Source organism: Pagrus pagrus, assembly GCF_965226575.1.
Source record: "Pagrus pagrus genome assembly, chromosome: 9".
Lineage (NCBI taxonomy): Eukaryota > Metazoa > Chordata > Actinopteri > Spariformes > Sparidae > Pagrus > Pagrus pagrus.
Genome location: NC_140193.1, coordinates 3,913,373 through 3,935,524, shown reverse-complemented (window position 1 = coordinate 3,935,524; position 22,152 = coordinate 3,913,373). Strand labels below are relative to the sequence as shown.

The 22,152-nt window shown below is 40.7% G+C and overlaps 1 protein-coding gene across 1 annotated transcript in view; it reads left to right on the top strand.

Moving 5' to 3' along the window:
• The window catches only part of LOC311262791 (inactive dipeptidyl peptidase 10-like), a 102,429-nt gene that overhangs the window by 64,203 nt on the left and 16,074 nt on the right, over window positions 1–22,152 (top strand). Inside the window, exons 5-9 of the mRNA XM_084362509.1 lie at window positions 40–114; window positions 17,350–17,402; window positions 17,712–17,793; window positions 19,718–19,838; window positions 20,599–20,753. Coding sequence (XP_084218635.1) covers window positions 40–114; window positions 17,350–17,402; window positions 17,712–17,793; window positions 19,718–19,838; window positions 20,599–20,753 — 486 coding nt within the window. The remainder of the gene's footprint in view (window positions 1–39; window positions 115–17,349; window positions 17,403–17,711; window positions 17,794–19,717; window positions 19,839–20,598; window positions 20,754–22,152) is intronic.

Here is a 22,152-nt window from a genome sequence, read left to right as displayed (position 1 = left end):
GGTTAAAACATTTTTTAAAAATTCTCATTTATCCCACAGGCAACTTTCAAGGCCTCAAAGTTTGCAGTTTCTCCAGATCTTAACTTCGTTCTCCTGGGATATGATGTCAAGCAGGTGAGAGCCTCTTAATATTCAGGTTGCATATTTTCTGACACTGGTGTTTGGCTCGGGGCTGCTGATACTGAAGGTTTACAGTTCATGAACTAAACGTGAAAAGCATGGAGATATCTGGCTGTTCAGAGTCAGTGGGTTAAAGCCAACATGGATCCAACACGAGTGTACAAGTCTTAGAAAAACCAGAGGAAATGTTTAATTTGCGAGAATAAAACAGGAGCCGTTCACAATCACATACTTACACAACCCTGTGGGCATGACATTTCACACATCACTATAAAACAAGTTAAAATACCACTGTTGTTTCATGGATATAATAAGTTTCCATCACTGCGTTGGCGTCGCTCACATGTCTGTTTGTGCGATTCTTTGTTATCACTCACTGCACTTATTTGTAGAAGTTCTTTCATGGGCCAGAGGTTAGCCTAGGAGCTAACTTAAACACAAAGTGGTTTTGACATCTGTCACTCAGTCGTCTCAGAGAACAGATACGCTTCAATTTTTTGCAAATGAAAAAAAATTGACAACAACTCTGAGACACGCTCGTGTCACTTTGCGGCCCCCAGCACTTTTATCTGAGTTGAGTAGTGATTGATCAAGCAGCCTAGTCTCACGAAATCACGTGTGACTAATACTCCATGTCCTGAGTCGTTTTGTGTGTTATCACAACGTATTTTTGATAAATGTTGCAGAGGTTTTTTTCTCCGTTGTCCGTTGACGAGTATAAAGTGCGAGAAAGTGTTTTAGGAAGAGTTGGGTGTTGATGGATTGGCAGAGTATAAACAAAAGTCAACATTAACTATTTTTAACTTATGTCACAAACATTACTTAATTAACATAAGTAATGCCGTTAAATGACGAGCTAAAGGCTCAAACTGTACTGGATCAAGACAGCCACTTTCTCCATGAACTTTCTGGTTTCACTATAGCCATTTTTCCTCTGGCCAGAGAAATCAAATCAACCAATGATTAGATAAAAATAGATACAATTTTCTTCCTGTGTACTCTCTGTGGAGCCTAGTTAAAAAACTGTTTTTGTAGGCAGTTTGGCGGCCACTTAAGAACTGTACTGCTGACAGGACAGCTGGTCTCTAGGCAGCGACAGCTGAACAGAAGTCAGAGTCGATGTGGATTCAAAAAGAAGTCAATACATTTTCCCTTTCTAAAAAAAAAAGGCTAAATAATTGCCTGATTAGTTCTACAATCACTGTGTCCTTTTCCTGTGAATTTCAGCAGATCTGTTTTGGTATATATGGTGTAGATTTAAAAACAAGTCTTGAGAAAAGGCTTATTAATTACCCAAAACAGCCGGACACTGTAGCTTTGAGCATATGTTACTCAAGCAGGAGGAAGCACTGCCTTTTTCTTGGGGACTATTCTCAGCCGTGAATTAATGCACTTTTCCATTCGTATAAAATGTGAAGTGGCAGCCTTGTACCGCACGGCGCGAGTAAAGTGACCTAGCTTGAGAACTCCAGAGCAGGCTCATTGCCTTTAGGATGAAGCTGTCACTGAGCCCGGTGCTGCGGCGCCGTCTGCCAGGCGCCAGCAGGCAGAACAGTTTGTGGCTGAGTGATCCTGTGGCCTCCCTCCTGCACCGCTGGGCACAGAGGTAGCAGGGCGGTGTATGAAGGATTGAGTCAAAATAAACTGTTTGTTCATGGTAAGGAAGGAACATGTCTGTGCCAGTGCAGCAGTGTGGCTCATGGATGTGTTTTTTAATAGTTGTTTTTAACAACGATGGAGCTCTATGGCACAAAGGTTAGTAGTGTATTGTATATTTTTGTCTTTTCATTGAATTGAAAGACCAGAAAAATATAGAAATACCCTGTAAATGACAAAAACAGCAGCCACTACTGCTGTTTAGCATAAATACACTTGAATAAGGATCCCTGATGCCTTCCAGCTATCTTGTGTCACCACCACACCCGGTTAAATTTCATAGTTATCAGTGGTATTTGTTGAAAGAAATACAATAAATGTAACAACAACTAACATCTTTTATTTATGAAAAATCTGCATCTGGCATAATGGAAGTGTTCGTCACTATATAGGAAGTAATTATGCATCTACTGTTGTCTGTATACAATCAGCACACAGAGTAGCGTACTTCCTGCTCACCAGTATGGGGGCTTCTAGATGCTGTGTAGGACCTCGATGCACTGACCTTGATGCTGTGTTGGTCCTGTAAGCATTTGTTTTCTCTAGTCATAAAGAATTCAGTGTGTTGTGAACAAACTGTACTAGCTCCAGTTGTTTTTAGACACACGCTTGTCAGGGAAAACTCAAGTCAAGACTTTAAGCTTTATCTGAGTATAAAATATAGATAGTCCAGACATATATCCTGCAGACATATCTGGTCGTTATCGTGATGTTGTTTTGGTTGCAACAGTATGTTGTGATTTCTGTGAGGAAATGTCTCACTAGAAAAACCTTCATAATGGTCCACTGAAACAGGGTTTTTGGTTCATATATAGAAGAACAACATGTACAACATTGCAAACTATACATGTTATCAGAAAGAACAGGCTAAGGAGGACCAGGAAGTGGACTCATTGTCTCATTAAGACCTCATTTGTCTGCTTTTATCAGGAAATGTGTTCATGAAAAAAGTTTTTCCTCTGACGCCCCCTGATTGTCTCCTCTTGTTCACTTCTGCACCTTTTATAATTCATTTCTTTCATAACCGCTGCAGATGACAACATGCTGACATTCACTTAGTCTCATTATTGTTTGCTTTCTGCACCAGCCTGATTGCTTAAAGGTCATAAACAATGAACCTTGTTTTCTTAATAAGGAGAGAAAGGCCTATAAGTTTCTGCTGCAAAAACTTTTTATGTATGTCTTTTATACTCGTGTGCACAATGATGATTGATGAGCACATTATCTTTCTGCCACTCTTGGAGTTTAATATCTATAGAGAAGCGAGATGGGAGTAACTATGTTGCCCAACTCTGTATTTCCAAAGTTTTCTGGCCAGTATCCTCCATATTACCATACACAGAAACATGTTTATGTATTGGCCACCAGTGTGAATGATTTCAACTTTGTTTTAAGATTTCATATTTTATTTGTTGGATGGCTTTAAATATTACAACAACCATGAGTCTCGGTCGTCTCTGCTTGGGAGAAGAAGCCAGTTGGAGCCGTCAGTCACAGCTGTAAATTGATTTAAGCTGCAGATTTGAATTTTAGTTTGCTCACCAGCATAATGAAACAATTTGGGAGATTCATCTTTTGTCCTGTTGATTCAGGAGAATTTCAAGCATGTCGTTTTGGTTTTAGTGGTTATATAATGCAACTAGAAGGCGCTCGACTTGTGGTGATCAAAGCTCCAAATAAAACATTTTGAAAACTCAACAGCAACTTCTGTTTCCAGAAATCATGACCTGGCTACTCAAGATAATCAATAAATCTTATTGTGAGCAGTTTCAGGTAACTAATTTATTTCTACTGAACTACAAACACCAACCGCAAGCTAACTAACCTAGCTAACTGAGGACGCCATTAATATTAACATCCAATGCTTCCGGTTCTGTTGAGTTTTGTTGTTTTATTTTATTTTTGGTTTCGCTGCTGAGGACCCTACAAACCCCCATAAAAATGCCTCTTGAAGCTCCAAAATCACAAATCAATTAACTGATTTTAAACACTCCAGTAAGAGTGTAACAGTGAGCTCAAAGCCTTTTCACTGGTGTATCTGAATCTATTAACATGTATCCGCCGACCTTCCCTCACAACCCTCAACCCAGGAGTTTTTTTATTAGTGAAAAATATAAATTGAATAACACGGAGTGTGCGTTCTCGTGTGAGTGGGTCATGATATCTGCTGTATGACAGGGGCATTATCTAACGCTATTACATTGAAAAGATGCACACTTGTTATCGCAGTTGATGGAAATGTCTCCTCCATTGTTGTTGACCTCATTTCTCCTCTATGCATGTAAATGTAGTCAGTGTCGTTCCTCGATGTGTTCATCTTTGAGACCATCACACAAAAACCTCTTCACCTAATTTATGGTTTAGTTCAGAGGCGTATTGTGTGGCAAATTCAGCACGTACAAACTGTTTATACACACTCGACAACAAGCTTATTTGGCAACTATTGCAGCTGACAAGGCCTGTAGAGTGTTTTATGCAGATTCAAAGGAACTATCAAACTTGTAGTTAATGCATTTTCTGGAACAGTGTTTAAAAGCTTTTCTTTGGCTTGTTTCTTGAATTAAAACACACACATCTGTTCCACTTGATGCTTTCAATGAACCAACACCGTAGCACAATCAAAATCAAGGCCAGCGAGCCAGTCTGCTGCTACATTTAATTTCAGAAAGCATGCGCTTGAAAAAGAAAAGTGTTCACATGAGCACAAAAATGCTCAATTGCATAAACAATGACTGAAATTACCAGAACAAATTGAAAATGCTCAACATGTCTGTGTCCTTGGACAGCCTCGGATGTTATATAATGAGAGAATTCAGTCAGTGGAAGTTAGCACAATGACAGGTGACACAGGATAAACACAGTAACACCTGTTCAGTGCAACCCAACACAACAGCAGACATTATGATACGTTTTATTCTTTTCTTTTTTAAATTTTCATCAAGCTCGGGGAAGACACAAAGTAGTCTACACTGGGCTGTGTTGAGGTGGATTTCACCGACATGAATACAGAGAAGTGACGTCGTCATTTATTATTATGTTAAAGGTGCAGTGTGTAGGATATATGGGCATCTATCGATGAGCGGTAATGACCGAAATACCCCTCGCCTCTCCTACCCTGTGACCACTAAAAATGTGAAAACAGTCATGGGCCTCCAGAGCCAGTGTTTGGTTTGTCCGTTCTGGGCCACTGTAGAAACATGGATATTATATTCCACTTCTGCCAATAAATCCATCACACTGGACCTTCGCCTTGCTTCTGATCCCACTATAAAAAAAGTATCTTCTCACTTTTCAATATCCTAATGTTGATATGATATTATGCCATGAAATATCTTGCATCAATAAAGGTCTCAGTCCATAGTACAATACTACCAGGAGTGACTAGTGTTAGATGTCATACTTCGATGGATCTGATTAAGTATCCAATCCCAGAACACACAGTGACATCATAATCCACTCCAGATTATGACAGCTACAGTCTAACACCAGATTGTCTCAGGTGCACAATGTGCTAATGCATTAGCAATTACACTTAGCTGCATACAAGCTCAACACACAGATGTCAAACTGTCAAATCCCCCGTCCTTTGGCACAAAAGGCTTACTGGATCAAACAGCTTTTGGCCCTGAAAATATGGCAGAAGTAAAGATGTTGATAAAACTGCAAATAAAACCTGTTGTTTCACAAGCCTATTGTGAGCAATGTACTGTCACGTGCCATTTAACATGGATTACAGGGAGTTTTATAAAGAATGTAACATCCCCCATCTAAAGTTCATCTGCTCTGATGTTTTGTGGTCTTTCCCTAATAAAATTGCATTTATAGAAATGACACAACCACAAAGCTATTGTGATGATAAACACTTGAAAACACTCATATTTGATTGAAATGTGTTCATTTCTGGATGTATTGTAAACAACAAAAACTAAATGGCTGCGTTTGCCCTGGATCTAAAGGTTGCAACAGTCTCAATCAGTCGCATTAATATTAATTTTATTGTTTACTCTGCTAACCTGCTAATTGTAGCAACTATACAGGTTCTTCTGGTTGTTTCTTTCTGCTTTTCCTTGAAGAAAAAACTTTCACCCCCTTCTGCTGTGATGCACATCAGCACTCCCCAGACTGCTAGCACTAGACTCTTGAACCAGCCCCTCAAGCCAGCCAAGTCTCATGGGTGAGCTGCGGCTGGCTTATGAGACAAGCTGGCAACAGAGTAAAAATAACTGCATCACTGCACCCGAGTGTCTTGGACGGGGTTGGCTGCCACTCTTGGCTCTCCCAGCAGCTAAGGCCAAGTGCCCACAACAAACACTTAATTTAGCCATCCCAGATTTACTTTCAGAATCTTTGCATTGGCAGGGTCACCGTCACCACCTGCTGTCCCCGTATTGTGTCCGTCCAAGTCCGGGACCCACCAGACATTATCACACACGTGAAAATGTACAACATGTGTGTGTCAGACTCCCTTTTACTCCTTTGCTAAGTTACAGCTCCTTTGCCAGTCAAGCTTCAAGCACGGAAATCCTGCAGTTTACAATGAAACCGGTGGCAGATTTAGCACTCGCAACACTTTAAAACAGCGGGTCTTAAATTTCACACAGGAATAAACAAAAGCCTGCTGCTTGATTCAGGCTGACAAACATTGATTTTGCTGGCTTACTTAATGAATGTCACTAGCATATTTTACCAGTTGAAGCTCACTAGTTATTTCACGCTGCGTGAGTTTGCTAAAATCAAAGTTTCCTGCTGACTTTTTAATGTTACCTGCTGACTCCTTTTTGAAATGAGAACCTTGTTTAAGTGCTGGAAAGGCTGAAGCTGCATGTCAAAGACAGAAAAGTCAGCATCCTCACCAGTCGCCATATTGTAAATTAAAGTAACTTTACTCTAACAAAACTTGTTCACATGCTTACTATAAAAAAAACAAAGGCCTACTTGGACAGAGAATAGATTAGACTGTACCGTTATCTGTGTCTGTGTTCATACTGTGAATGTGCAGGGCTTCTACCTGAAGTGGGTGTTGCTTAACCCAGAAGTTGGAAGGATTAACAGAGGTTGCTATATTTATTTTTCATTAAAAACACTATTCACAGAACAGCCTCAGAATTGAGGTTTAGATCAATGTCCAGTCAGCTACCCAATTAGCATTTTCCTTCATCACAAGTAAGAATGTCAATACAGTTTACTTGGATTAAACGAATGACACATACTCATAAAAAGTACATTATTTGTACAGGATACTTTTTAGTCGAGTACTTATTCAACCCTAATTTTCAAACAGTATGTTTCAGAAACATCTCAGAAACAACTCCTTTACTTAACTTAACACAGGATGGATGTGCTGATGTCCTGAACAGGACTTTGGGTAATGCCACCTGTAACCCTGCTACTAGTGTAGCTAGTTGGCGACACACGAACATTAGCAGCTAACATTAGAGCAGATAAACACACTGTTTAATTCATTCCTTTTACTTTTGCTCTCGGAAAGTGGGTGAAAAGACACCACCCACAAAAAAACAAAAAAGATATTTACTGCAGCCCCATGCACACCACTAAGTAACATTTCTGAATTAAAATGTCTAAAAATAACTATACCTTTTGTTATATAGTTATAAATCTTTCCATCAATGTTCAGACTTTGAGAAATCCCTAATTTTATTCAAGTTTCATTCTGTTGCCTGTCACTATACAGTAACTTCTAAGAAACATCAGAATGAAGAAGGAAGTCGAAGAACTGAGCGTAACATAAATAAATCATTGGCAATGGTGGCTGTTTAACAATAAAGAAAACGACTCCCGTGATCCAACGCTAGAGACACCTAGCGGCAGAAATAACTTCCTGTGTGTTTAATGTGCAGAGAAATCCAAAGTTTGACCGTTCGTTGTTGCTGAGCTGTGATTGAACATTCATGGTTCAAAGGAAGGGCACAGCAGTCAGTTTCTAGCTGTATTCCCACATTCTGAGATGACTTTTAGTATGCTGCACAAATCACTGATGAGTCTGAAGACTTTTCTTTCCCCCTCTCAAGGCTGCCACAGACGGGTTGTTCTGCCTCTCAGTGATGTCGGGGGGATGATATTATAAGAAAAAAGATGTTTATGTTTATCCTCTGTAATTTCTCGGGTGCCGTAAGATAAACAAATCTCATCTCATAGGTTGCCTGGTCGAGGATCAGCCCTCTGAGCCCCCGACAGTCCCAGCATGTCTTCCTCTAAAATGGCAATATGACAAAACAAACACTGAGCTTTGCGTTGTTGCCCGGCCGCTGCAGGTTTGCTTCACCGTTTAACACAGTGTTTACGGAGTGTCGACGACGGGATGGAGGATTGTTTATGTGTCGAGGGAATCATCAGAACAATCAGTACAGTGCCGGCTGATACTGGACTGCTGATCCACGGCACTTTACATTTTCACAATTTCGGCTTTTTCTGTTGTTGTGAGCAAATTCTGGAACAGCAGTGGACTAGTTTCCTTCTTTCTGTGTTCCTCAGGCAGATATAATGCATAAGACTGAAATGAATAATATGCAGCATTTAAATAGTTCCTATATTATTGATTGTATTCAAGCAGCTTTAAACCTTCGGGTGTGTTTTTAAGGTAAATCATTCAACTGAAAGAGAAGAAACTATTTTGATGAAGTGCTTTGCTTCTTTCTTTCCAGTGGTTTTCTATCTCAGACTGAAGATAGTTTCTCCTCTGTGTCTAATATGCTTATAATGTTGAGATGATGGCTTCTGCAATCAAACCAAAAGCTTCAGCAATTGTGAGCACCTAAGTTTGAAATCAAGAAAGGCATTGTATTGAAAACGGGTTCAGCTTCTCTGCAAATAACAAAAAAGACTAATCATCTAAAGCCACAGCAGCTCTGTGAGCATTAGACGCAACAGTGCATTTAGCCAGATGCTACTGTCAGCAGGCTCACAATGACAATGCTAACATGCTGATGTGAAGCAGGTGTAATGTTTACCAAGTTCACTGTCTTACACCTTGATTGTACCAGACATGTCTCTATGGCTTCATATCCCTCTGGGAGGTGTTTTGGAAGCGGAGCATGACGCCTGCCTGATATTGTTGACTTGCTTGGATTGTGTTTATTTCATCATTTCTGTGCTTCTACCACGGCTGAGCAGTCACGTAGTTAAATGGCTTCTCCTTCGTCCATTTTCATTGTGTTTTGGCTGTTTTGCTGGCAGAACGCGACACAAATATGCCTTGTCGAATCTTTGGGTTGGTTTATTGTGCTAGCATGCTAACATTGAGCGTAGTAATTGGCACTAAAGAAAAAGTACAGCTGAGGCTGATTATTAGATTAGTTTTATAGGCATTTGGTCACCAAGACGAATTACTACATAACTTCGACCTATTATTGCATTTCATCCTGAAGGGAACATGGTGTGGTGGTGGACCGACTGACACTGTCATCCCCAGTGCTTTGCCACTAGCATGGCCAGGAAATAATAAAGTATTTTTTGTTGACGTGCTTCAATAATCTGATCGTATTATTTATGTTATTTTTCAAACAGTGTTTGAAAAGTTGCCTCTGCCCTGGTGTACTAGATGCATTATATCCGAGTTGTTCCTTCACAAACTGAGAAAAGTTTGTGCGCTGCTCGTTGAAAAACTTTTGCTCCTTGAGGCCCAAATTTAGATCTGCCCGTTGGTACCCAGGAAACTGTAATGAACTCATTTTCCAGGGCAGATAATAAGTGTGAGCTCTCTGTCAGATGCCTGCCGGAGTGCAGAAACTGTTGCTTCTGAGATCTTTCTCAAATACAACAAATGCATTTTTCAAACTATGTGCTGTAAATAAATCTTCAAGTGACCCCGAGGTCATGCGGGAGAGTTTAGCTGTTCTGGCACTGACAGTATTTGGATGAATACTACCTAACGGCTTCATACATCACACATCTGACATCGGATTTACTTACAGTTTCCTTGCTTGAAAACTAATTGGTTTGAAATATGTTCCAGATATTTATGAAGCAATTATTCATCCACAACATGCAGCTTATTTTGTAGGTTTACGACTGGAAAACACACATTTGCTGATCGTAGCATCATTTATTATGTTGAAAACTGAACGTTCACACTCACTAATCTGAGCACATTCGTAAAAAAATGGTTTTATGTCTCTAAATCTAACACTGTATGTGCACAATACACATGAATTTAGCAATGTCTCCTTGAAAGCTCTTGTATTGATTTCAAGCTGAAGCACTGATCTTTGCATAAACTTGAGCTGCTTGAATCCATTCATGTACTTTATACTAAAATTGTTTTCCGTCTGATACCAAGAAATACGAGCAACCTGGTCTTATTAATCTGCATATAAATAACACGGCTTTACACTTTAATGCACTTATTACACTTTTAAATGCATGCAGGGCGTACAGTGAAGTCCAATTTGGCAGGATCGATACTCAAAGCAAGACTTTGGTATTGACACTTTGGGCATTGATCTATCCGCCCCTGCTTCATACGGCGTCTGAGTGATGTGGTGAAGAAAAGAGATTTAAATCCAAGAACCTCCTAATAAGAGAAATTAAATGGCTAAAAACACATTTTCTTTAAGTGGAACCTTGTAGTATTTTGCTTTCAGCTATTCATATTGCATAAGACTGCAGCCCTGCAGCTGTTTTCGTAACGTATTATACAAAATAATCACCGTTCCCAAGTCTTATATCAAGCCTATCAGTAACTCTTTGTGTCCTTTGTATTAATCTCACCGCAGTTGAGATATGTGATCCGACCATGCAGCAGAGATAAGGGACCGTGGCCTCGAAGGTCTGGATCTAAAGATAGAAACAGGCTGTGCACACAATCCTGGAAAACTCATTAACATTGCAGCATAGAGAGGACATTTGTTAGCTACCATCTGTAAGAGAGAGAGGCTCTCGAAAACCACAAAGTGACTTGTTGTGATTACAGAAAAGAAATCACGATTTATTTTTATTCCGTTCTTTTCAGAATTAAAACATAGATGAAGAAGAAGTTCAGATCAGACTGCAGACTCTGAAATTCAGATTTAGTAATTCATCTCAGCAGAACCACTTAATATTCCTGATTGTGGGTCAAAGTAATATGAATTCAGCAAATACAACCCGGTGTGTTTTTTTATTTTTTTATCCATTTATATTGACAAAGCATTCAGAAATGTCTGCACCTCTGATTTGTGCCTCCGGCTGATACCTGAGGCGTGAGTTTAGTCGTATTTACAGACACCTACCATACTGAACTGTTGGAGTAATTAAAACTGACAACCATAACATTGAGCTGTAATATCAGTTAAATACTTGAGGATATTAAAAGAAAGAAAGCTTTTAAATCTACACCAATATAAACACTTCTGGAACCAGACATTTTGCAAACGTTTGACTTGTTATTTACTTTTTATACACGCAAATATATACAAATATGCTCACATTTATTGCTATTAATACTGTTTCGATAGAGGAAAGAAGTACCCACAAAATATAACAATGGTTAAAGTAACGTAAGACTGCAATCTGCAATAAACCTATGAAAAATTCTAACCTGTCAGTCCACACACACGCATGCAACCCTAACCCCAGACCACTATCCTTCAAAAATACTGAGCGCTGTATCGTAGGCAACCGGACTTTTCTCTCATCCAACAGGCTTCTTCAGTTCTGATGAAAGGTGTAACATCTTCAAGAAACTGAAAAAAGTCCAGTTGCCTACGATGTCGCATTACCATGACCTGGATCACCGTGAACCTTCGTCAGCATCCTTCAAAGATGTTGCCACTGAAATCCCCGTGGCAATGAAGTGCTGTAAACACAATATCCAGACTCATACTGTATTCAAACATTATTGTGCTGAACTACAGCACATAAAGAGGAAGGTGGACAACACTAGAGAGAACTGACACAACAGCCCGTCGTTGTGCACCTTCCCATGACGATATTAACTGTCCCTGTTACGAGATCAAGCGACTAAAGACCTAAATCTGGTTTACTCGAACACTCAGGTTCACAACATTCCTGTAAACTCAGCCAGCTGCACCGTGATAATTGAAACACTTCTTGCATCAGTTGAGTTCTGAATCGGCTTTAAATTATGTATGAATTATGTATTCTGCACGGTCCCTCTGTGCTCGGCGTAGTGAGGACATATACTACAGACCTAATTAATCATCACTTTATTTGAATCGCAGCTCTCCGCCTTCGTTCTGACTGCACTGTGTTCAGGAGAAACACGAGGCTACTTGACTGGCCAGGCTACACATTTACATATAGTACACATGCATTAAAGCATCGCTCATACAGCAGCATTTATGGTAATAATGATTATAATTATACACAAATTAAATTATGATAATCCTCTTTTATTCTTCCCTCTTCATTAATCCTCAAATTAATGCAGATGGATCATTAATGTGGCTCCAAATGGGGATTGTCACAGTTTGATATCAACATTAAAGGAGAAATTTGTAAGATATCATTTTTAGTTTAAAACATTAAAAAAAGATTAACACTGTCAACAGAGTGTGAAGAAACAATAGTGTTGCAGTGATGTCAGAGACGTCCATGGACCGTGTTGCAGAGGTATCTATTGAAATTAGCATGCTAACCAGCTAGCCTTGTCTCCTAACACCGCTTTGCACTGCAAGAGGTGACAATCTGATGCCGTCAGTTTCATCTGGGAGATGTAAGAGCGGCGAGTTCACTACTTAGTCTAATAAGTAAACAAAGTAGACTCTCAGATGTCAAGACAGGAGATATTTTTGACATATTTTTCTTATTAAACAGAAGAATACAACCGTTCACCTTCTGAATTTAAGTTTCCACCCACTGCTGATGCTTGACTCTCCCTTTCTCCCCTGAGATGCCTCTCCTGACCCTGCCTGCCGCGTCTTCTCGTCTCTGGACTCATAGTCCTGCTCAGACCCTTTATAAGTCACCTCCCTACTATATCCCCTGTCTTCTAACTGGCATCCCTCGGTCTCGGCGGCAGTGTTCAGTCCCAGTTTGATGTCCAGCTGCGTTCACTCGGAGGTCGCTGCGGCCAAAGTAACTACAGCGAGGAGTAGCAAGTCAAGTGCAGCGAGCAGCAGTGAGTGGTCATGCTGCCCCCCGTGGTTTTGGAGTTATCTTCGAATTCTGGCCATTTTCTAAGAATTACATCTTTTAAGGTGGAAAAATTTTATACTAAAGTTGTTGTTTTATAACGTCTCTTTCATGCTTCTCTCGAGAACCCAGATACAACTCATTGAATAATGGATTTGATCTTCAAGCTAATCCTTATTTCACCTCTCGCTGCCTGCTCTGGAGGATTAACAGCCATATACTGACTGCTGACTGCAACGAGGTCTGCTGGTTAAAACAAGCTCATAATACGATATCAGTTTAGGCAGACAAGTGCCAACTCGGTGCATCCATCTACCATTTGTGATTAAAGCTGCTGTCGGCGTTGTCCTTTAGCTGACTTCCTGTCAGTTTTGTATTTAGCCATACCCTCCCACCACATGTACCTGGAGCAGTAAAAAGAAGGATCCTGCTCTCTGTGGGTTCACAAGCAGACAGGACCGCCTCTTTGTGGAGGGCAGGGATACCAAAAAATGCCTTTTCACTGCATGGGCAAGGGGTGGAGATGCATCGGTTACTGACCAAACACTCTGTAACAGTGATTACTGTTGGAATAAAGAGCTATTTAACACTTATTTTAATAAAACTCTATGACAGCAGCTTTAAAATAGAGTTCAGTGTTGGTCACAGTGTTCCTGCACCCCACAGGCCCTTTGCTACACTGAACCCCATAACTTCTGTTAGAAAAGAGACGGGCAGCTGTGACTTTGTTGCTCTGAAGAAACTGCGTGAAGCCTTTATGCTTCATGCAAGTCACTGTAGCACATTTCATTTATCACACCAGAAACCTTCTGCCGTCCAATACCAGTGAAATTGCTTGTTGCATATCACACAGCGTGTATTCTTCGCCGTTTCATTCTATAATTCGGCGGCCGCAGGAACACCTCGGTGTCGGTGAACTCAGCGCGCTCGGTAATGAGCTCTGTGCGCTTGTTGGGATTGAGACAGCGGAGTCTTAGAGGTGCTATCTCCTCCTGAGATGGACGGAGCAGATGTGTTCATCATCAGAGTGACAGCCTGAATCTATGGAGAGTAATGGCCTGCTGCTGCACCACTGTCTCCAGTTGTCTTATGAATTTAACATAATCATGCTAGCTCTCTGCTCTACTATACTGCTGCGTCAAAGGTTTCCATAAATCTTGCTCTGTTTTTTTTTTATGGTCAGCAGCCTTCTGTGCAGATTATAAAGGGCATTTTTCTCACACTTGTACGCTTACATAATTATTGAGGTGCTGATTATTGCAGCTGTCACAGAGCACCTTTGTTTATTCATTTAGAAATGTGTGAAAAGTTTAAGTGTGAAAAGAAATAATTGGCACTAATTAACCCTGCAATCAGCTGCAAAAACATTCATGAGGGTTGATCTCTGAGAGCAAACGCAAAGTGTTTTAACGAGCCACATTTTTCTGTGTTAGAATTTATTCTTCAACGCATCAATTAAAAATCACTCGATACATCTGAGAGGTACTTAAAGGCCGATCAAGATCTGTCGCAGTTTACTGTGTTTGTAACGTAGCTGTGCCCTTCGACAAGTGTTCAGTTGTGTTTCAATAATAGTGTTTTACTGCAAGTGTTCAAAAAGAGTACGACACTTCTTTTAAAGGTTTAGAAGTCCAGCATTTATTTTATTTTCAATGTATATGTGAGGTGTCTGAATTAAAATGTCTGCATCTACTAACAGTGTTCAGGATGTAATTGCACACCTTAGCGAGCTGTACAATCTGGCATTTAAAACCTATATTCACGCACCGTTTTTCTTTTCCCACTCACGTATTTTAACGTTTTGTTCACGTCCACCCTCTCAACCTTCTAGAGCTTGCAGTATTTGTTACAACCGTCACAGAGTACCAGACTCAGATGTAGGAAAAGCACCAATTAGGTGTCAGGTGTTATAATTAAAATGCTAATCTTGGTTGTATAAAACAAATGCAAGGAATTATTAAAGTGCCTCGTAACCCCTAGTCTGCTTAGAGCACCGCCACACACACCACAGTCCAACCCCCCCACTGCCTCCTGAAACTGTCTCCTCACATCTCTGAACATCCGCCCCTCTCTTGTGTCACCCATCACTGACAGCCTTATCAAGGAGTCATCACAGAGCTGTCGCCCGCTGTATGAGGGGTGTCTGCTGGGTGTTGACATCTTTTTTGAAGGAGGAGAAGAAGAGCAGTCAAGTAACAATGCAATCTCATCTTTTCCTTCCTGGAGAATTCCCCTTTGCACAGTGAAGAGGGAAGTCCAAATTAGGAACGAAGGCTAGGCGTCGAGGAGATGAGCCGAGCAGACTCCATTCTGGGCACGATTGATCTTCAGCTGAGGGGAATGGAGTGGCTCTACAGTATTTATCATTTCGCTCCTGGGTGAGCTTACTGTAACATTGTTATGCTAATGCTCAAGCTGATTAGCATGCAGAGCCACTCACGTTTTGAGCCATTATCTCAACGAGTCCTGAAACAAAAGCTTTGTGAGTGGATATTCTCCAGTTGTTTCATTGTACATGTGGGTAGAATAAGTGGAATCTCAAGTATGGTGCAGTGAGTTGTGTATATATGCTTTGTTGAGTTATCCTTTATTGATCCACGTAGGGACATTCAAAGTATTAGGAGCAGCCACTGTGCAGCGTCCGGGAACCAGCTCCACTTCTCAGCCGGTGCCTCGGTCAAGGACACTGAACGGATAATTACATTTCAAATCATACATGCACTTTTTGTTATATCTGCAAAGCACACAAAGCAAAATCCGTCAGCAGTAAGGTGTAAGTGTTGTGCCGGGTAGCCTTTTAGACTGAGGTATGTTTGTGATGGCTTGTGCTGTCATTTATTTAAGCACTAATCCAACTAAAACAAAGCTAAGAGAGCTCGTTAAACGTAGCGAACTAGCCGCTAACACATCTCCCTGCTGGCGAGCGGAGCTACAGGGCAGTCGGCTCTGAGGGGAGGGAGTGTTCTTACTGGTTTCTACAGTCTTAGCAGCCCCAGGTTTAGATGTACTTAATTACAAGTAATTGCAATAAAATCATTAGATTAACCATAATTTGAAAATTACACAGTTTATGTTCTGCTCTTATTCTTTCCAGGTCTTCTTTTATACCTGTAAGGTTTCAGCACAGCACATTAACAGTAGTAAATTATCTGTTTATCCAACTTGGCCTTTGTTGCTTCAACTATAAAGCATTTAATCAACTTGCTTCAGGCACAGTTTGGACTTTTAGATAATAAACAGTATGTTTGTATTGATATTTTATCAGAGTGGATGTGTTTTTATAGAGAAAAAACCTTTAAACGTAGTTAGAAATTGAAATCATCGTTAATTTCATGCATACTGAGCCCAGCTGTCATTGAGCAGTTAACTCCACTGTGTACATCAAACCACAGTTTTGTTCACAGAAGCAATGTTGAGCTAATGTTAAGCTCAACACAGTCGGAGCTAGCTCTGTAATGTTAATGCAAGAGAAAATATTCATTCAAAGCAGACATTGAGCCAGAACGCAGAACCCAAATGATGAGTACAAACTCGTATTTATCATGTTTATTTATTATCATGCTTTTTTCCCCTTTTTCATTGCCATGTTTTGTTTTTTTTATAGAACGAGGGCAAAAAAAATCTTGTGGTTCTTACATCCCTCGAAGACTGACATTCATTTTTATTTATATGGAAATATGTGTGTCGACCTTTGGACGTACAGCAATTTCATGGTTCATGTTTTGTCATTAAAAAAAACCCTATAAAATCCATATATATGGCATTCATAGCTGAGACAAGTGACTGTGCCACGCCTGTAATTAAAGAAAATGGACTAAAATGAACGAGGTTTCTTCAGATGATTGGACAGAAGTTATATAAAGCTATAGGAGAAATGTATATTTTTATGGCAAATGTCAGGTGTTATTGTCAGATTCAAGGCTCAAGGACGAACCGTAATGCAGTGAAATCACATATTGTGTTCTGACAGACTTGTCGGTAGCATTGTGTGAAATAAGGCACTCACTGAAAGCCTTTATGTCATTTTTACAACAGAGCACTGTTAGGCATTGTCTCCACATCACTCTCGCTTCTTCCTAACTGGAAAACCATGCTGCGTTATTGTCATCACTGTCAGCAGAACGTCATTCTGCACAAGAATAGAAAGACAAACTGGGAAAATGAGGAAAAAGCTGACGTAAAAGTACCCAAAGCTGTTTTGGGAAATGCTGGTGAGCCAAAACCATCAAAGAACATAATCACAAAATCCTCTCAGAACGTTTTGCGCCGTGTGTTTTGTCTCGTTATCGGAGACCAACATTATGGTGAGAATATCCGCTCTGATGATTAATCTTCTGATTAATCCCCTCTATTAGTCGTGATTATCTGAATTATTTCCCTGTTTTTCTTGGCTGTCAAGGTCCTAATTATTATTAATGGAAAAAGAATAAAAGGTCTGTTCATGAAAACATTGAATTTGTTTTTCTTTTGATTGTGTTTTAGGTCTACCAGCAGTCTTTCCTGGCATCATACCTCATCTACAACCTGTATACAAGGTGAATAATCATTATATAAGACACCAGTGACGCACAACTTGTTAAAAAAATGTAAACATTGGAAAAATATATTTTCTTCTTCTTCGTTATGTAACCCGAAGAAGATTAAAGACTTTTATGAGACCAGAAAATAAAAATTCTGTGTGATGTGTTTTGCTGATGCGGAGTTCATTCACCCAAAAGAAAAGCTGAACTGACTGTAAACTTGCACTGATTGTATCTGTTCTGAGACTTAAAAATAAATAAATGCCTCCTAGTCGTGTGTGCAATGGTTCACGTGTAACACATTTTTTACTGTCCCTGCGTCAGGGAGGTGCGGGAGCTGAATCCTCCAGAGGTGTCAGACTCGGTGCTCCAGTTTGCCTCATGGGGCGTTCATGGTCAGCAGCTGGTAAGTGTTTTATAGGTCAAATGACGACAACGCAGTCCAAAAACAGTGAAGCATTGGGATGAGTCTTTTATTATTCTAATTCAAACATGACCTTCTGAAAAATTCATTTACTGACGAAACAATTAATCCAACAACAACGTTTGGATTCCGTTTTGTGTCGTCATTTAAGAGCGAGAAACCGTCGCTGCATGCAGAAGGTGAAAACCAATGTTTAATTTATGGCTTATGTAATAGGGTGCTATGTATAATTCATTGCATTCATAACGCCCTCTCCGCTCCGAGGTAGAGGCTGATCAAAGGCTGTTTTTTGACTTGCGAGGAAAGACAAGCTCCCTTTAAACTGAACAATTATTTTGAAGAGAAGCCAGCAACAGTTACACTAATCAAGCAGTTGCTGGAAGACGCCTTGTTGGGCGGCCAAAGCTCTCTGTGTGAGTAATGCCTCCGCCGTGCAGAGTATTGTGCACAGAATAATCAGTCCATTATTTTCTCCAACCCAGACAGGGAAAGTAATTAACCATGTGATAGCATATTTATCTCGTTTCCTCAGTATTTCTACCTGCCCTCGGTGGCGGCGGTTCTCCAGGAGGCCCTCCAGCAGAGTGCCACACCGCTAATGACTAACTAGCATTCATCGCTGCTGAACGCTCCCTGCATATTTGTCACAAGAGATAACAACACTCATTGAACACGTTTTTATCAATGAGCATGTTGTCTGTGTGAGATCAGTTCACCAGGGGGCCTCGTTCTATCAAAGAAATTCCTTTCTAATATCTTATTTCTAAACTCTTTGCTGTGTCCTGTCTCAGACATTGTATCTATACAACATATACATGACTGCCTTTATCCATGATGACAGCTGGTGGTTTGCTAGCTAGTTTGCTATGACGTACAAGAAAAGATTGATGTTCAGTTTTAGCTTTCAGCAGGATGCATTCATCTTTTGGTAGAAGAGAAAATACCCATTAATACATGGTTCAGGAAATATAAAGCTAAAATGCTAACAGTAAGTTTTAGCCTCTTGAACAGGCTGGCATCAGTGTTAGCTTCTAGAAGCAGGCCAACATTGATATTAGCTTCTACAACAGGCCAACAATGGTGTTAGCTTTTCCCACAGGCTACCAGTGGTGCCGTCAGTGTCAGCTTATCCAACAGGCTAACATCAGTGTTTAAAAAAAATGAGGGAATAGTTATTCTTGGCTCTGGCGGCTCCGCTGTTAAGATGCTCCCTGGATTGACCCAGCAACATGCTGAGCCAAAACAGGGACTACAATGCAGAAAACCCCCCGGGGTGCACAGAATTGAGCCATAACCTTGAGCCCTGACAAGGATGGAGGCTGTGGTGGTGGGGACAAGCTTTCCAGCAGCTTTTGAGTCGGAGCAGTTACGAGTGAGGAGGGAGCCATATTTAAATGGACCGCCGTGTGGTGAGAACAGCTGTGATTGGTGTGAGACTGATTGGTAACAAGGATCCGATCGGCAGGCTGTCAGCTGATGACAGCTGGGGCGTATGACTTCCACGTCCTGCATGAACTAACGCTAAGCTTCATTTAGTTCATCCAACAGGCTGGAAATCCAAGATAAGACGGGATTTCAGACTTACTGTAATGTGGCCACTTCTCTTTGTTCAGCGGAGATATTCTGTCGCCTCAGTCCTTGTTTACCGTACTGTACCTTCAAGACTGATGCATTAAACGCAGCAGGAATGCAAAGATTTAACTTGTCTATAAAACATCTTTAAAAGCTTTCTTTACTGAATGAATTAAACCCAGTGGATTTACAAAAACAAGCTCCCTGGCATGCTCCTGCTGCAAAGCATTTTTCCTTCCACTCATAGTGTTATGTAGGTGTTAAGTCATGTGTACCAGTGCAGTTTGTGGCATTGTTTTCAAATTCAGCGTAACGTTCTCTCTCTGTCCCACAGTTATATATATTTGAAAACAACATTTACTTCCAAACGGATGTTCAGAGCAGCTCGTGGAGGCTCACGTCTTCTGGACAAGAGGGGATCGTCTTCAATGGCATCACAGACTGGCTGTATGAGGGTAAGAGAGAAGATACTGAGTTATACAACCTGGAACAATGAATCTTTAGTCGAAGGACGGATCGACAAATGTTACCTAAAGAAGCTGTCTTTCAGGTCTTTGAGCCTGTGTGATTAAACTCACGATGTCGTGAAATGTTAAATTTCTTGAGTATGGGATTCAAATGTTTGCAGATAAGGTCTTCACTCTATCTGTGCCTCAAGGTCAGACACAAAGCAGGCATTTTTCCTTCTCTCCGTGACCGTACAAGGTTTTTTTCCATCTAGCTTTCACATTAAGTTGCCATGACGTCCACTGAAATACAGCACTAGCATTGAAGGATGAAACTCCTTATACTTGTTGCCAGGCAGCCGGAAGCTTTCTAGAAATTAGGAATGATAGTTAAATGAAGGACTTAAAGTACTCCGGCGTATTAATATTGTAGAAAAAAAAGTCCACATGTGATTTGTTTTTGAAGTGGTTTACATGATCATCTTCCACCTACCAGTGGTATGAGGCCGACCAATGAGTGCGAGCCAATCAGAGGCAGAGTAGGGCGGGTCATTTTAAGAAGTAGATATTATTTTCAATATGTTGATCAAAGTCAATCAACCAGTTATTTAACCAATCATCAATTTACATCCTGACTAATGATAAATGTTAACAACAGAATTAAAAGAGGTGCATGAACAGGGGAGGGAATTTAATTTTGCAGATAACAAGCAGGAGCTCCACTCTTCTGGCTCAGATTGTCTTTATTTGTCTTCTTCTGGTTTTGCAGAGGAGGTGTTGCACACACAGGTGGCCCACTGGTGGTCACCTGACGGCTCCAGACTGGCCTACCTCACCATCAACGACTCGCTGGTCCCTAACATGCTGCTGCCCCGCCTCACAGGCTCGCTGTACCCCAGGGGGAAGGAGTACCCCTATCCAAAGGTAGAGTACTAAAAGTCTAGTCGGCACGGATAATGACTTTATTTAGATCATTTTAATCAACTCTCGGTTAATGTATGATTGCTGCAGTGATTTCGGGTGTTGGCACGCTGAGTTGATGGGGTTTTCTTTTAAAACAGATGTTCAAATATATAATATTTTTACAACCTAAAGTGAATCCAACATCGGTATCCAAAATCTTCTGTAGATCCAGTTGAAGTCTGACTGCTCCTGATCATTTTAGCTCACTTTATCCTGTACATCAACCCTTACACCCTGCCTCTACTATGACCTGCATGTACCATTGTAAAAGCCCCGCGCTATGAATTATACAACTGCCGGCCCTCTGCTTTAGCTTTCCCATGAAGGTTAGTGAATCCTTTTCTTGTTTAATTCATGTTACAGTGACTTGCTTCCTTTGAAGAGGGATGGCTGCAGGGATCTGTGGCATTTGGAGAGATAGGAATGTGATATGCTTAAGTAAGGCGAGTTAGCACACACACCCCCCCCATCCTTTGATGCGGATGTTTAGCGTATCAAATGCCTGTAAGATGGGAGATAGGTTGTGGAAAACTGGTGAAATGGGGGTCATGAGGTAGAGGGCAGCTCGATTTGTCGGTTGAGAACCACAGATGGGGGGAGGGGGTTCACAGGAAGGCATCTAATTAATAAAGCGCTACACTCGACCCGAGCCTTGCCCACACAGTGTGTTAAAACTGCTCACACACACACACAGTGATTCTGTTGCTCATACCCTTGAGTGTGGTAAGTGCTATAATATTGTGGGACTAAATGAAGCAGAGATTTAATTGCCTTCTCCTCCTTTTAGTCGGTGAGAACAGTGACGCTGTACAGCAGCCTGACAGTCAGACTGCTGCTTCAGTCACAGGGGGATAAATTTGTGTGGGTATCTCCTCGTGAGTCAATACGCAGTAAAAGTAAAACCCTAGAGGGTTTTCTTCATGGGTATCATGCGTCTGCACTTAAGGAAACACCTAATTACTGTCATTGTGACAAACTGTTCTGTGTAACAGCCCTGGGGGGCAACACCAATGTAGATATGTGAGAATAACGAACAGTCTACATGCTTGTGACTCTGTAAGGTTGTAAAGGTTAAAAGGTTAAAGGTTGAAAATGTGTTTATTAGTCATGTTACAACACCAGGGTTGTAGAACGAAAACTGTGTTGAAGTTCCTTTATGCTACAAAAGAGAAATAAAACAAGACAAACCAACTAGAAACAGAACTCAGGCTGTAAATAGCGATTCTTCTCATCATCGAGGAATCTGCCGATTATTTTCACGATTATTCGCTGAAATGTTTCGTCTATGAAATGTCAAAAATATTAAAAAAGAACTGTGAAAGATGATCAAGGCTCCAAACAAACCCTTTTTTTTGTTTTT